The following is a 14,923-nucleotide window of genomic DNA, read 5'->3' on the forward strand; positions in this document are numbered from 1 at the left end:
CTAGGCCACCGCTCCCTGTGCTGCTCAGCCCGCACCTTGGGCTGTGCCCTTGGCGACCTGCTCAGCCTCGGGGAGGACAGATCCCATGAGCCGACCAGGGCCATGTCCCCAGGTCGGCACGTCCAAAAGATGGGAAAAGCCGGCCAAGACGACAGCCCTCGCCCTGCAGCGGGGCCACTCCTGGTGTGACCTGGATGGGCTGAAGGCCTCCCGGATGCAGGGCTGGTGGACGGTCACACCCCGGTGTCAGCAGCTGCGCCCTGGTAACAGCGGCCTGCCTGCCCAAGGCCTAGGTGTTGTGACCTTTTAAGTGGAAGCAACAATTCCTAACCCATCTGCCTCAGCAGGCTCTGAGGGCAGGGGGAGTGGAGCGGATGTGGGGCGGGGAGGCTGGAGAGGCCGGTGCTTGGTCAGATGTTGAATCTGCCATCCAGCTCAGGCCCAGGGAGAAGCACGTCCCAGACACATGTGAATGGTGACCACTGGGCGAGCTTGCCTTAAGCTGACCTTCCTCCCGCTGCCGGGACCAAGGGTCAATTTTGGGATAACAGTCTACTAGAAATGACGCTTATTCCTGGAGTGCTTGAGAAAAGGACACAAAACTTAATTGTCAGAATTAAGAACGTAACTCACTTTGCCTTTCAGCAATTAAATATACATTAGCTGCTTACATTCCCCTTATGACATCATTTTTGTGAAAAGAAAAATTCTGAATATCTTTCCTTAACCAATGTAAAATGTGGATTCTCAGTGAACTGAATTTGACTATCTTTGAGGACTTCCTAGTGCTTTCTTCCCCTCTTTGCCTATAAATCTGTTGATCTGCTGTGAGTGTCAGGTTTCCGGGCACTGCTTCCTGAGCTCCAACAACTACCTGCTCTCTGCCGCCAAAACACAGACCCCCCGTGGGATGACATGGCCAGAGTGGGAAAGATGCTGAGGGCGGGATGTCCCAGGGCACGGAGATGCCCACGTCAGACCCCTGTTATCTACCGGCACTTAAATCACTGAGAAGGACGCACGAATATCGCACCTACAGACCTGGTCTCCTGGGATTTCTCAAAGAAAGGGATCTGTGTTTAAAGCACAAACGCAGCCAGAGCTGTTGGTCCTCGAGGATGGACATCTCCTGCCTGGGATGCTTCCCCCTTTCCCACAGTCACAAGCGCGTCTGGGGTGCACGGCGCCCGGGGCCCCGCCGTGCCCAAGGCATGGGCACAGGTCTCTGCCCCGGGGGGTTCTCCTCTCAGGCCACCTCTCCTGCTTCTGGCACATCCGTCTCCTCACAGCGTGGCTTCAGAGGAAGCCCACCCCTTGCCCACATCATCCATGCTCGCCCGTGGTCACCGACAGCCGCTCCAAGTCAGGCGCAGAGCGGGGGACCACCGAGCCCCTGGAGACCACATAAGCCCACAGGCTCATGTGCAGAGGTGCCAGCCTCTTAGGGAGGTCCCATCTGAGCTGGGGTTTGAAGCATGATTAGAAGTTCTTCTCTCTAACGTTCTCAAGAAATCTCAGCCAGGATAATCTTTTCAAAACGCAGTTCGGCCCCTGCCCGCCCAGCACTCACATAACGACCCATTTCCACGGCCTGGCCCCCGAGGCTCCACACGCAGGGCCCCGTCTTCCTTTCCTCTCCAGCTCCGCCCAGGCCTCAGGCTCCCCACGGGTGGGCGGGCCAGGCACCCACCTTGCTGTGGACGCTCACGTCGATTTCTGGGGTTATTTGCTGTAGGCGGGTCTCGGCCTGACGGGGCTCCCCGAGAGCGGGGTTCGTGCCTTATGCCAGCACCAACCACGGTGCCTGGCTTGGTCTAAGAAAGGACCGAGGAGATGAATGCATGAGAGGATGAGTGCATTACGGAGTGAGAAGGAAAAGAATGAGACAGAGCAACCTCTGGGGCCGAGCCCTCTGACGATGCCGGCTGACTGTCTAAGGAAGGCGAGTCCGGCACTGACCTTGTCTGTTCTCCGGGGCCATGCTGTTCATGCCGCCATCCTCGGCCAGGCCCTGCTCCAAGTTCGTCAGGATCTGCGGGAAATGGAAGGAAGAACAACAGAAATGAATTTGCTTCTAGACGTTGTCACAATATACTCCAGGAGAAGCAGATTTCTCTGTATGGAAACCCATTTGTCAAGGAGCGTTTCGCAGGGACACGTTTTAAGCTTCGCTGCTCACAAGGCACGGAGATGACGGCAAACAGGGAGCTGCTCTCTGACTGGTGGGGGGTTTGGGTTTATGACGCTCGTAAAGCATCAGAGATCCCAGACGAGGGGCAGATATTCTCTGTCAGGAAAGCATCAGGAATGTTACACAAGAGGACGATTATTAACTTCTGTGAAAACATCAGGCTCGCTCCTCGAGGGCACCTGAGATGTGCAGCCTTTTTAAATGTATCAGATAAATTCTGAGCATCTGTCACTTTACATAGTTTTTACTGTTTGGCTAATAACCCTGAGTTGCTTCCTCTGTGATTTGGTTTCCCTGAAAGGAAAGAAGTTGCTACCACGGTGATCTGAGCAGAGCCTATGTTCTTTTGGAGGGCAGGGTGAGGAGAAAAACGTGTTAATAGTAAAGGCTGTTTGCAGGGAAGGAAAAGAAAGACGCGCTAAGTGGAAACGGGGTCTCATGCTTCCCTGACGGCCGACTTCAGGCCACGTGCTTTGGGGAGACACCCCCTTGTGGAGTGGGCCACCCTGCAAGGCAGCACTGCCCCAAACGGCCCACCCTCAAGAGGCGAAGCTCACGACCAGCGAAGCAGCTGCTCCGGGCTTTCACTGGCCTCGTCCCATCCACACAGAGACGGGCCAGCTGGGCCTCCTCTGCCGCCAAGGGTCAGCGCTTCACGAAAGGTGGACGACAGTTCGCTGTGAACACGAAGGCCTGTCCTACCGTGACCACTCAGGACACACCCGGGCTTCAAAACTGTAACCTCAGAGATGAGCTAGTTGGTCCAAACGAGGTCAAATGACACTTTTCAGCCAATCGGTCTTCTGATAAATAATCATAAAAACAGACACTGACCAGGAAAGAAGGTCTCAAAGGTACCATTGAGGAGGGACAGGAACAAAGAGAAGGACTAAGAGGTTCTGAAGAAGAAACGCGGGAGGCCTGGCTCTTCCCAGCCCCGGGGGCCACGCACAGTGCAGAGGGCCCGAGGCCTGGCCCCGACTCACGGGCTGACGGATGGGACGTGGGGGGAGGGGCAGGCCTGACAGCAAAACCAACCACAACAAAAGAGCATGAGAGAATCATCGGAAGCACAGACTCCAGGAGGGCGGGGTCGGGGAGTGGTCCTGGCCCCCTGCAGGGCATCTCCACACATCTGGGCAACCCACCTGGGGGGCCACAGTTACCTCCAGCCTGAGCTGAATCGCAGGAGAACAGTGTCTGGGGGAGAGAGTTCCCACCCGTATGACTTCACACAGTCACAGTAACAGCACGCTGATCTACCGAAGGTCGTTTCCGTAAAGTGTAGAAAGGCTCCCACCCAAAGCCTGAGCTACTCGGATGGCAAACGTGGCCGCATGCCCCTCCTGTCCCTCCTGTCCAGGTGCAGGTCGGACGCCCGTGAGCAGTTCTGGGTCTGCTTCCCAGAACGACCAAGACGGGCCGCACCCACGGCACCCATTCTGGAAGATGCTCCGGAAACGCGAGCGTGGGGTGGCGGGTTGGCAGCAGCTGGGCTCCGGGCAAGCCACGTACTTCCGAAAGTAACTACAATACTGAAATGACAGTGGTTTTGAGTGTGTGAAGATGCTGCTTGGACATGAATAGGGAGCAGCCAGGAGGAAATGTGGGCCTGGGAGACGGTTCTGGACCCGCTGTTCTTTCAGCAGGTGGGTGTGACCAGAGCTGAGAGGCTGCATCGACACCCCCGCCCCACCTGTGGGTCCTGGGCTGTCCTGGATTGGTTCTGCGACGGGCAGTGTCACTCCAACAATGCAGATGCCGTCAACACTCTGGACAGCAGCGGAGGGAGGACAAAGGACTCAGAAGGCCCGGGCTCGGTTGTTTTGTCCAAGGAGAAAACTATACGCCTCGCACGAATATCCCAGCTGCCTGACTCCACATGTAACCAAGACCACTTGATCTCAGGGCTTCCCTGGTGGCGCAGTGGATAAGAATCCACCTGCCAATGCAGGGGACATGGGTTCGAGCCCTGGTCCAGGAAGATCCCACATGCTGCAGAGCAACTAAGCCCGTGCGCCACAACTACTGAGCCTGCGCTCTAGAGCCCACGAGCCGCAGCTACTGAGCCCAAGTGCCGCAACTACTGAAGCCTGTGTACCTACAGCCTGTGCTCCACAATAAGAGAGGCCACCGCAACGAGAAGCCCACACCCCGCAACGAAGAGTAGCCCCCGCTCGCTGCAACTGGTGAACGCCCGCGCGCAGCAACGAAGACCCAATGCAGCCATAAATAGATAGATAGATAGATAGATAGATAGATAAAGGACCACTTGATCTCAAACAGGCAATGTGTCACCTACTCATATTTAAAGGGACCAAACCCACGCCCTGACTCCTCTGCAGTTACCCTGGGTTTGGAAGATCACTTACAAGCATTTTTGGGTTCGTGGGCCCTGTGCATACGCATGACCCTGGACTCCGGTATTTTAAACTCCAGGTTCTGAGTCCTATGCAGGGCGCAGCCCAAACCCGGCCCTTCTGATGGGCTCCAGGCAGCACCAGTATGGGTGGTCTGGGGACCTCGGTGTGTGGGAAAGCTCTCAGGGAAGGAGCCCTGGTCCTGTCCTTTGTCAGCCTGTCACGGGCTGTGGGTGGGGAAGGTCTAGCGACCGGGTTTATGCACGAAGCGTCCAATCTCTGGACCCCTGGGGGCCGGCCCTAACTCAAGGACCCAAGGACTCACTAATGACCTGCGGTGTTCAGACTGAGGTGAGAGCAGGTCTCCCTAGAGGGGCTTAGATTTCTCTGGAAAGTTCTGGGACCTTCTCAGCCCTACCAGTCTCCTAAGGGACCTTTTGGAAAAAAGACTTTTCAAAGTGAAAAGAGGCTTCTCGGAGTTGCTCCAAGCCACTGCAGGAATATTAAACACTCCCGTGGACCACGCACTGTGCCAGGTCGCTGGTCATCTAACCCACACAGCAGCCTGGAGGTGGCTGGTGACACCACTCCTCCCCAGGCTTCCACAGGCTGGTCACCCCACCAGGAAGAGTCAGGGCCACACCTGGAAACACCCGTCTGCCTGACTCCAAAGCCCCTCCAGCCGCGGCCTGTGGACACCCCCCGGCAGGGCATCACACCTTGAAGCAATGCTCTCTCTTTCCATGCAGGTCAGAGAGTGAGAACCTTCGATGCCAAGGTAAACAACGCCAGGATGGAGATTCCAGACCTCTCTGTTCCACCGAGGGCTGCCTGTTGCTGGGCTATCATGCAGGTGTCGGGCGGGACCGCCTGCCAACTCGGGTGACCTTACGGCACACTGTGGGTCACCTCTGGCACATCAGATTTCACACGGGGCTGGGCTGCTGAGGGTTGTGGTCGACATTCCCGAGTCTCTGTTCTGGGATCTGACATGTGCTAGAGAGGCAGCGACCAAGAGCAGGCTCCGAGCACATCTGCACACACACCTGCACCCGCGACAAGCGTGTGCGCTTCCCAAGCACCGAGCGGGGCCTCGGCCGGCTTTCTCACTAAGGACGGAAACCTTCGTGCTCTCTTCTTTATCCCCTTCCCAGGCGCGGCTTCCACGCCCACCCCTGACCTCCAGAGCAACGAGAGACGCCACACGCGCAACGAAACCGACGGGCACAGAGCGCTTCGGGGGTGTGGACCACGCCGCTGCTTTCCTTCCGGAAATGACGCCCTGGTTTCGCTGCCTGTGCGGAGTGAAGCCCTTGATCGCCGTCAAGGCGCTGGCCGGTCGGCGGCTCCAGAGGGTAGCCCAGGCGCGGCCTCCTGTCCGCCCCAGCCCCCGTGACGACTCCAGGGCGGCCCGGGTGGGCCCTGCTCGACGCCGCAGCTGCACCCCAGCAGGCAGTTGCGTCTGGGAGGCCTGGTGGGCGCTGGCTGAGCCTGGGGCCCCTGGGTCTGGGGCGGGCAGGAAGGAGGCCAGGCCCGGCGAGCAGGCTGGGGAGGGGAAGCCGAGGCGGGGGGCCGGGTGCGAGCATCACCCTGGGAGAGACTGTTTCACAGGCTGACTCACCTCCTTCCTTGCTGGACTCGCCCCCGCCCCCAGCGAGGAGCCCGGCGCCCCCTGACCCACTGAGAGCAGCTCTTGGCAGAGGAAGCGCGGCTGGCGCTCTCTGGCACCGGAGGGTGACGCACGAGGCCGAAGCCGCGTTCCAAGGCTTCCGGGCACACGCTGCACGTGCGGGGAAAAGGGCTGCGGCTCCTGGGCGGCGGCCGGGTCACAGCCGGCGACCTGCTCTCGTTCAGGCCCCTCGCGGCCAGACCTCAGCTGTACTTAACCCTCGGAGGCTCCGTCTCCTTGTCTGTACATCAGGCATGGCGCCGCCTTGTACAGCCATCGTGAGCGCTTACGGAGCTTCAGCATAAAGCACGGAGCACAGCACCCATCGTGTAGGCGGGAGCACTGAGCACAGCCCCGTGGCCACCGCCGCCATCACCGCCACCCCCGTGTCCGACCTCCAAACCCGTGGCGTCAAGGGCAGCACCACGTGGCAGCAGGCGTGGCAGGCGGGCGCCCAGAGACGCATGGAGAGCGTGGAGCCCGCCGGGCAGGCCTTGGGAGACAGCCTTAGGGTTAAAGCCTTAGAATTCATATACACGTCCCCTGTGACACGGAGGTGAGTGAAAAGCAATAAAAACAATCATCTGTGTGTGATTTAGAACATCACTGATTCAGTACCAATTACAAGTTTTGTTTTCCTATTTCTGGAAATAACTATTTTAACCATGTTTTAAGAGTCAAGGAAAGGAGTGTTAGACTCTAAAAAATAGTGATGACACAATTTCCCCCATCAACGGACCAAATTATAAGAGAGCAAAGTTTTTCTTTTTATCTTTTAAGCTATAAAAGCCAGAAACCGATGCAAAGCTTAAGAGTGTCAGGTGGCCTGCTGTGGCGTCCACTCTGCGAGGGCGGAAGCCCTGCCACTTCCCTGCCGGGAACACAGAGGACCCCCCAGGAGCTCCAGGAACGTCCACCATAGAGCAGCTGGGGACTGAAGCAGGAACTCGACAAGTACAAATAACCTCGTTTAAAAACCTGTCACATGCTGCCGCTCCTAACTGCTTGCTGTTACAGCTTTGGAAGCCCTTCCACAGACGACGCTGCAGCTAAGCTACACAGCAAGGCTGCCAGGAGGGTAGGAAAGGCAGGCTCACTTCCAGGCTGAAGCCGGAGGCTCTCGGGGGCGCGGCTGCCCGCTGCCTGGAGATGGGGAGACTCTGAACCCCACATCTCTCCTTCCCATCACTCAGAGCAGTAAATCTCATCTTCTGTTGATACAACTTGATGCCTTCCACGTAATTGTTACTTTACAACCCAGAATAACTCGGGAAGCACTTCGGAACCTTCTCTGCCTTTGGAGTCAGTATTACGAGTGACACTTGTCATGATACACTATAATTTGCTTTGATTCTGGAACATTTTAAACCATCATCTCTTTAAATACTGCTCTGATGCTCCGTTTGACATGAAGCAGGTGCGCGTAGCCTTTTGCACGGTGTGTGAGTGGTCGGGCAGCCGGGCACGTGTTCACGTGAGTGATTTCTACACAAGAGGGGACGCTCCTGCTTTTCATTTACTAATAATACCGGGAAGAAAGATTTCAGGCTTCAAGCTTTGCCGAAAACCACCCACCGCCCCCCCAGAATAATTCAGCAAGAACAGTGAATTGCACGGTCACAAGGAACCGGGTCAGCCTGCCTTTCAGGAGGGGGAAGCAGAGTGGTGGGAAGGGTACAGGGTGGCGTGATGTGCTTCTCGTGAGGGCGGGAAAGTCTGGGTGAGCCCTCCATCAGGAGGGGGGGCGTCAGCGGCCCAACTTGGTGCGACGGTTACCTTGCTGCAGACGGCTTTCACCCTGTGCAGCCGGTCCAGCGACTCCTGGGGGTTCCCCAGGTACTGCTGAAGCTCCGCGTGTAGGATCCGCATCGAAAAGGGGACCATGGAGCCTAGAACCAAAGTCAAAGCAGAGTGAGTCTGTTTGCCGTAACTGAGCACAACTAAGCACCCTCTCAGAGTGAGCACCCATGCAGCAGGGAATCTGCAGATGTTCTAGCAGAAGGGATGACGGAATCCCTTATATCTTGGTAAAGTATGCGATGATGCCAATTATAAAACGTGTCTTGGTTTTCTCTGTACAGCTGTATGTTCTAGACAGTGACCAAAGGAGAAAGCTGGCTGTCACTGCTTTTCCAGAGTTACGCCACAATCGTGTAGAAATTATCACAAAATGAGTAGAATGGTAGAGACCCCCGCCTGCTCCAGTAAAAAAAACAGAACACTCATGGATTCTCTGTACTCCTTTGGGATGTCGAGCTCCTGTAGAAGGTTGCATAGGTCGGGTTACTGGGGAGGGAAATGAGAGAGGGTGCGCCTCGGGCCCAGGTCCTGAGGACGGAGCGTCAGCCTGACTCCGGGACGTGTGTGTGTGTGTGTGTGTGGGGGGGGGCTCTGGAGTGAAAGTTCTGTGTGTGTGTGTGTGTGTGTGTGTGTGTGTGTGGCTCTGGAGTGGAAGTTCTCCCTCAGAGCTGTCCCAGCGGAAGGAAGGCATGGCAGCTGGCCTTGAAGACTCCACTGCCCAGGGCTGCCCCGGAGGGAGGGAGTTCTGGGCAGTGCCACCTCCATCAGCGTGCTGGGGGCATGAGCGCAGTGATCCGAAAAGGACTGCAGTTGAAATAAGCTTTTGCACAGTGTCTGAATGTGGCTGTGTTCTCTCAGGGTGAGGGAATCTTTCTGTTAGTGTCGCGTTCCCCTCTGACATGACTTGGATGTGTATCTGTATCAGTATATATCGTAATTTAGTAAGTATGTAAGTATATAAATGCCGTCAAATAATCAAACAGCCTGTGCTGACTATGAACGACTTAAAAGATGTGACAAAGCCAGCACAGGGCAACCTCACAGATTCAGAAGGGGTCTCTCAATACTTAGATCTGGACTACACTTTATCATTATTTTATTTTTTGGCTGCGTTGGGTCCTCGTTGCTGCGCGTGCACTTTCTCTAGTTGTGGTGAGTAGGGGCTACTCTTCGTTGCGATGTGTAGGCTTCTCATCGTGGTGGCTTCTTGTTGCGGAGCACGGGCTCTAGGCATGCGGGCTTCAGTAGGTGCAGCACACAGGGCTCAGAAGTTGCGGCGTGTGAGCTCTAGGGCACGCGGGCTTCAGTATTTGTGGCTCGCGGGCTCTAGAGCACAGGCTCAGTAGTTGTGGCGCAGGGGCCTAGTTGCTCCGCGGCATGTGGGATCTTCCCGGACCAGGGATCGAACCCGTGTCCCCTGCATTGGCAGGTGGATTCTTAACCACTGCGCCACCAGGGAAGTCCCTGGACTACACTTTAAAGATGGTTAGAAGCAAGCTGTGTGACAGCTGCAAGCTGCTCAGCCTCTCTGTGCCTCAGTCCGTCCATCGTCCATCCAGCAACCATCAGCGAGGGCCTACCATGTGCCACACTGAGGTGGCTTCATGTTTGTGCTTCTTATCTTGAAAAACTGTATGATGCTCTATGGTCTTCAGTAAGGATAGGAAGAAGAAGGTCAAAAGGACAAACAAAACTAAGGGATACTATGGAAAATAGTTTCTATTGTGATTGTGAGCCTAGAGAAAAGAAAGATGACAATTATTCAATTTAAATGTTTGAATTTATTTTGGATGACACTAAATAATTGCCACGTCTGAAGAAGACGGATGACTGAGTTGACATCCTGGCATCAGGATTTCTTCCTAGAAAGAACCATTTCTTGACCGTTGGCATCACTAAAATGGGATCGCGCTAACATGGTAAGTCACACATAAGTTGTGTCTGTCATCCCTATACATCAAACAGAGAACAGGCAATAGTCGTTCCTACGTGGTTTAGAATTTACCTGCAGGGAGAGAATCTCTAGAACACTTTAAGCTTTATAAGATAAATGCAGAAACAAAACGTCTGTGAAGTTCCCAAGCCCAATTTATAAATGAGCTGAATACATGACAAGGTGGTCGGGAGTTACTTGCTCTTTGCCCTGGAAACTGCCCATGGACCTGGGGAAGTTTTTGCATTTAAAAGAACATATTAAAGTATTTCAAACTAAATGAAAATGAAAATACTATTTATCAAAATTCTGGGATGCAGCAAAAGCAGTGCTAAGAGGGAATTTTACAGTGTTAAATGCATATATTTAAAAGACCTAAAATTAATCATCTAAGCTTCTACTGTAGGATACGAGATAAAAACAAGCAATATAAAAGCAGAAGAAAAGAAAGAAAAGTTAGAGCAGAAAGCAATGACATTGGAAACAGGAAATCAAGAGAGAAAATCATCAAAATCCAAATCTACTTCTTTGACAAAAATCAATAAAATTTATAAAACTCTAGCCAGGCTAACCAAGAAAGAAGAGAGAAGACATGAATTACTAATATCAGAAATGAAAAAGGGGTCATCACTACTGATCACATGGACATTAAAAGGAAAATAAAGGAATATTATGAACAAATCTATGTCAACAAATTTTATAACCTAGATGAAATGGACCAATTCCTTGAAAGACACAACCTACTTACTAAAACTCATACAAGGAGAAATAGATAATCTAAATAGGCCAATATCTACTTAAGAAATGAAATCGATAAATAGTAACCTTCCAAAACTAGAAGGTACCAGGCCCAGGCCCAGATGGTTTCACTGGTGAATTCTACACAACATTTAAGGAGGAAGTGGTACCAATTCTCTACAGCCTCTTCCAGAAAACAGAAGTGGAGGGGATGCTCCCTAATTTATTCTATGAGGCCAGGAATACCCTTATAGAAAAATCAGGAAAAAATCAGTATTATAAGAAAGGAAAACTATAGATGAACATAGCTAATGAACATAGATACAAAAATCCTCCACAAAATTAGCAAGTCAAATCCAACTAGATCAAATCCAACAAAAAATTAGCAAATCAAAACTAACAGTGTATAAAAGAAATTATCCACCATGACCAACTGGGATTTATTCCAGGTATGCAAGGTTGGTTCAACATTCAAAAATGAATTAACGTAACCCATCACATCAAACAAGCTAAACAAGAAAAATCACACAATAAATCAAGAGAAGCAGAAAAAGCATTTGACAAAATATACCACCCATTCATGATTAAAGCTCTCAGCAAACTAAGAATAGAGGGAAACGGCCTCAATTTGATAAAGAACATCTATAAACACCTACAGCTAAAAACATCTATAAACACCTACAGATAAAAACATCTGTAAACACCTACGGTGAGAAGCCAGGTGCCTCCCCCTAAGGTCCTGAATCGTGCCGAGATGTCCCTCCCCTTTTTACCACTCCTACTGAACATGCTGCTGGAAGTCCTAACTAATGCAGACAGAACAAAGACCCTTTGGAAGACCAGAAGAACGTGCCTGCAGTTCTGTCTTCTCTGGGCCCTCACACTGTCTTCTCTCCAGGCACCGTCTTCCATGGAGTAACAGACATCCCTGTCCCAAACTGTCGAGCTTTCCACCAGAGCCTGTCTGTGCTGGACCGGACTCCCGCAGCTCTGGGAGGTGGACGCAGGCAGATGCCGGCGACAGGTGACACTCCACGTGCCTCCCTGTGACTTGCATCTGGAGTTGGGACTCTATCCAGATGGCCGAGAGCAGGAAGAGAAGAGCTAGCACCGATCCTCCTTAACCATGTCACCCTTGCCCGTGGCTTTCCTGGGAGTGTCCAGGAGAAAGCCAGGGCTAAAGTGGGCAGCAGTTTCCCCCTCTTCTCTCTTGGTACCACTGGGAAGGTCTCATACTGCTTAAAAATCTCATAGAGCAGAAATCGAGAGGGAAGCACACACACAGCCTCATGACACATCAGAAAGAGGAATGCCCCTCTCTAGAAAAATATACTGTTCATACAGCCAAAACACGAAAAGCAGCTGGAGAAACGCTGTCTATTAATCCCAGCTTGAACAGGTTAACAGCCAGTCACTCAGTGGGTTTCAGGTGCCAATGCAGGCACAGGCACTGGACGTACGCTGGTCACGGGGGATGTGACCACTGTTCCCAAGCAAACCCCACAACCTCGCCAGTAAAACACAACAGAAACTGTTTCAACATAACTCAGGCCTTTCCTGCTTTTGTTTGTTTGTTTTAAAGAAATGCAAATAAAAGTACCTTTAAACTGATTCTCTCAGTCTAGCAAACCCAGCCTTGCTCTGTGTGAAGAGTCACTGGGAATCAGTGAAGCCCTTCACGCCAGAAGACTCCAGCAACATGAAATACGCAGCAGCTCCACAGCAGCCAGAAGCCTGTCTCCCCTGCACGGAGAGCACGCCTTGAAAAAGAGGGCAAGTCAGAATCTGGACGGAAACGTATTTCCCAGGGGATCTGTTTTTCTGGAAAGTTCCCACATATAGTCATGGCCTGCCAAAATCTAGGTCGGTATAAATACGGTAGAAGTGCTCTCATTAATCATTTAGGAAACATTAAATGAAAACACTCCTACACAACTCATGTTATCGAGTCCCCTGCAGTACTGCAGACGCACTCGGCAGCCACAGAATCAGAGCGGGATGCACCAGCAGGGCACAGGCACGGGGCTTCCCTGGCGTGGAGACGGTCTGGCCCTCCCGCCACCCACTCGCCGGGGTGCTGGGCGGGTGGCGTCCTCTGCATTGTGTGTGTGTGTGTGTGTGTATGCAGTGGAAATGCCAAAACATGACATGGAAACAAATTCACGCTAAGCTGCTTTAGGAGGGGATGGAAATGGGGAGCTTTAAAGGCTGAATCAATAATACTTGAGCTTATGACAAAAAAAGTCTGAAGGAAATATGAAAAACATGTTAATATTTGTTAACTATCTGAGTGCTTAATAAAACTCTTTTTTGACATTTAAAAAAACTTAATTTTTGTTGAGTAAAGAGTGGATTCAACCAAGAGGCATCCCAACATAGGACTTCCCAAAAAGGACAGAACTGGGTGGGTAAGAGTACCCAGGACGTGCGTGACAGAACCATCAAGCATCCCCACCTGCGGGAACCATTCCAGCAGCCCGGCGACATCTGGCTCCACAAAACTGTGTGTGAGGACCCTGCGGGAAGCACAGTCAGAGCTCTAGACAGGGGCCTGCCATCCCTCAAGCAGCGGGACGCCGACAGGAAAGACAGCCTTGCCCGGCAGAGGGGACGGGTTCTCACGGTGCCGCTGAGGCTCCGGGCTCAGGCCACTGTCTTGATATCTTCTACTGGCACGACCGGCGCTGAAGCTCTGGGTTTCCCGAGCTGTGTGACAGTTACAGGTGGAGAAGCCCGGTGGCCGGGTGTCACCCTAGTGTATCACATCTGGGTGTGTCCTGCTGGGGTATGGGGACCACACGTCAAGGAGGAGACGCGAGCTGTCTGTTCACAGCCCCCCGCCAGGGCTTCTAAACCCCACACCTGAGAATGAGCTCCGCTCACCACGCTGTGGGCAGTCTGAGATGCTTGATGCGAGCAGCTTCTGGCCCACCCTCTCGGGCCTGGAATTACAGGGATGCACATACAGCAAAGAGGGGAGCAGCAACCCCGACGGAGAGCGCGAAGAGGGAGGACACAGGTGAGGGACGAGCAAGGAGAGTTCAAGGAAGGGGGCTTCTCCAGCCTCCGGTGGCCTGTTCAACAACCACTGCCGTCATTCTTTCTTGCGAACAAGAGTGAGAATTCCAAACAACTGATTAAAAGGCGGCCTGAGTGTGTGAAAACACACACTCCCTGAAAGTAACTCCATGAAAACTGCTAGAGGGCTTCCCTGGTGGTGCAGTGGTTGGGAGTCCACCTGCCAATGAAGCGGACACAGGTTCGTGCCCCGGTCCGGGAGGATCCCACATGCCGCGAAGCGGCTGGGCCCGTGAGCCACGGCCGCTGATCCTGCGCGTCCGGAGCCTGTGCTTCGCAACGGGAGAGGCCACAGCAGTGAGAGACCCGTGTACCGCAAAAAACAAACAAAAAACTGCTAGAAACGTTAGAGGATTTATGAGACCACAATACTCTTCCTTTCTTAGATGAAAATTAAAAAAGAAAATTTCATGATTTTTACTTATGACTCATTATGACTTGTTATGAATATTCTGAATGGGTAAAAATTATGCCCAATATTTAAATAAAATACATTAAAGCTCATTCATAAATGTTATTTATTTGTTTATATCATTATAGCTTCCTTTTAAAACCACATTTTAATGACCTGCTTTGCTTATATACTGGAAGCTAAAATGAAATGAATCAAAATCTCACATTTAGGCTTGTTACACCACAAAATGAGAAGAAAAATGAGTAAACATTCAGCATGTCATCATGGATGAACGTTCACACGCTTTAGCTCAAATATACGTAGGATTTCTGCCTATTCCATAATCTACCTGAGCTGCTTAGTGACGCAGGGCCACCAGCTCCTCTTTATCCCCATCCCAGTGCAATGTAATTCCAGGCAGAATCAGAAGCCTGCATTCAGTGTGCACATCCTCAGGACGAGATGTTCTAAGAGCTGAGGGGAAGGATGACAGAGTTCTACACCTGGACCCGAGGACCTGATTCCTCATTTTACAAGAAACTCGGCGTCGCCTCCGTGAACCTCTGTCCGTGAGGAGAACCAGCAGGGCCGCAGTGGCCACAGGACAGAGCCACTGGGCGATGGCCTGCACGCTCAGAGTTCTGAGCTTTTGTCAGCAGCAGACAAAACACCTGTCGGCACCAGCTGCCAATCCCCGGACCCAGCGGAGGGTCCCGCGCTCTGCCGTGAGCGTGACCAGGCCCGGTGGTGTGGGGGAGGC

General features: G+C 52.7%; 1 protein-coding gene across 3 annotated transcripts in view; it reads right to left on the reverse strand.

Annotated features, from left to right (window-relative positions):
* Positions 1 to 14,923, reverse strand: part of TRAPPC12 (trafficking protein particle complex subunit 12) — a 59,658-nt gene that overhangs the window by 14,155 nt on the left and 30,580 nt on the right. For all 3 annotated transcript variants that reach the window (XR_003434219.1, XM_027113868.1, XM_027113869.1), the window contains 2 exons: positions 7,997 to 8,109; positions 1,960 to 2,032 (listed from right to left, as the gene is read on the reverse strand). Coding sequence is in view for 2 of the 3 variants with exons in the window: in XM_027113868.1 (XP_026969669.1) it covers positions 1,960 to 2,032; positions 7,997 to 8,109 (186 nt within the window). In the remaining variant the exon portion in view is untranslated. The remainder of the gene's footprint in view (positions 1 to 1,959; positions 2,033 to 7,996; positions 8,110 to 14,923) is intronic.

Source organism: Aethalodelphis obliquidens, unplaced genomic scaffold (assembly GCF_003676395.1).
Source record: "Aethalodelphis obliquidens isolate GAN/ISIS:26980383/991018 unplaced genomic scaffold, ASM367639v1 scaffold12, whole genome shotgun sequence".
Lineage (NCBI taxonomy): Eukaryota > Metazoa > Chordata > Mammalia > Artiodactyla > Delphinidae > Aethalodelphis > Aethalodelphis obliquidens.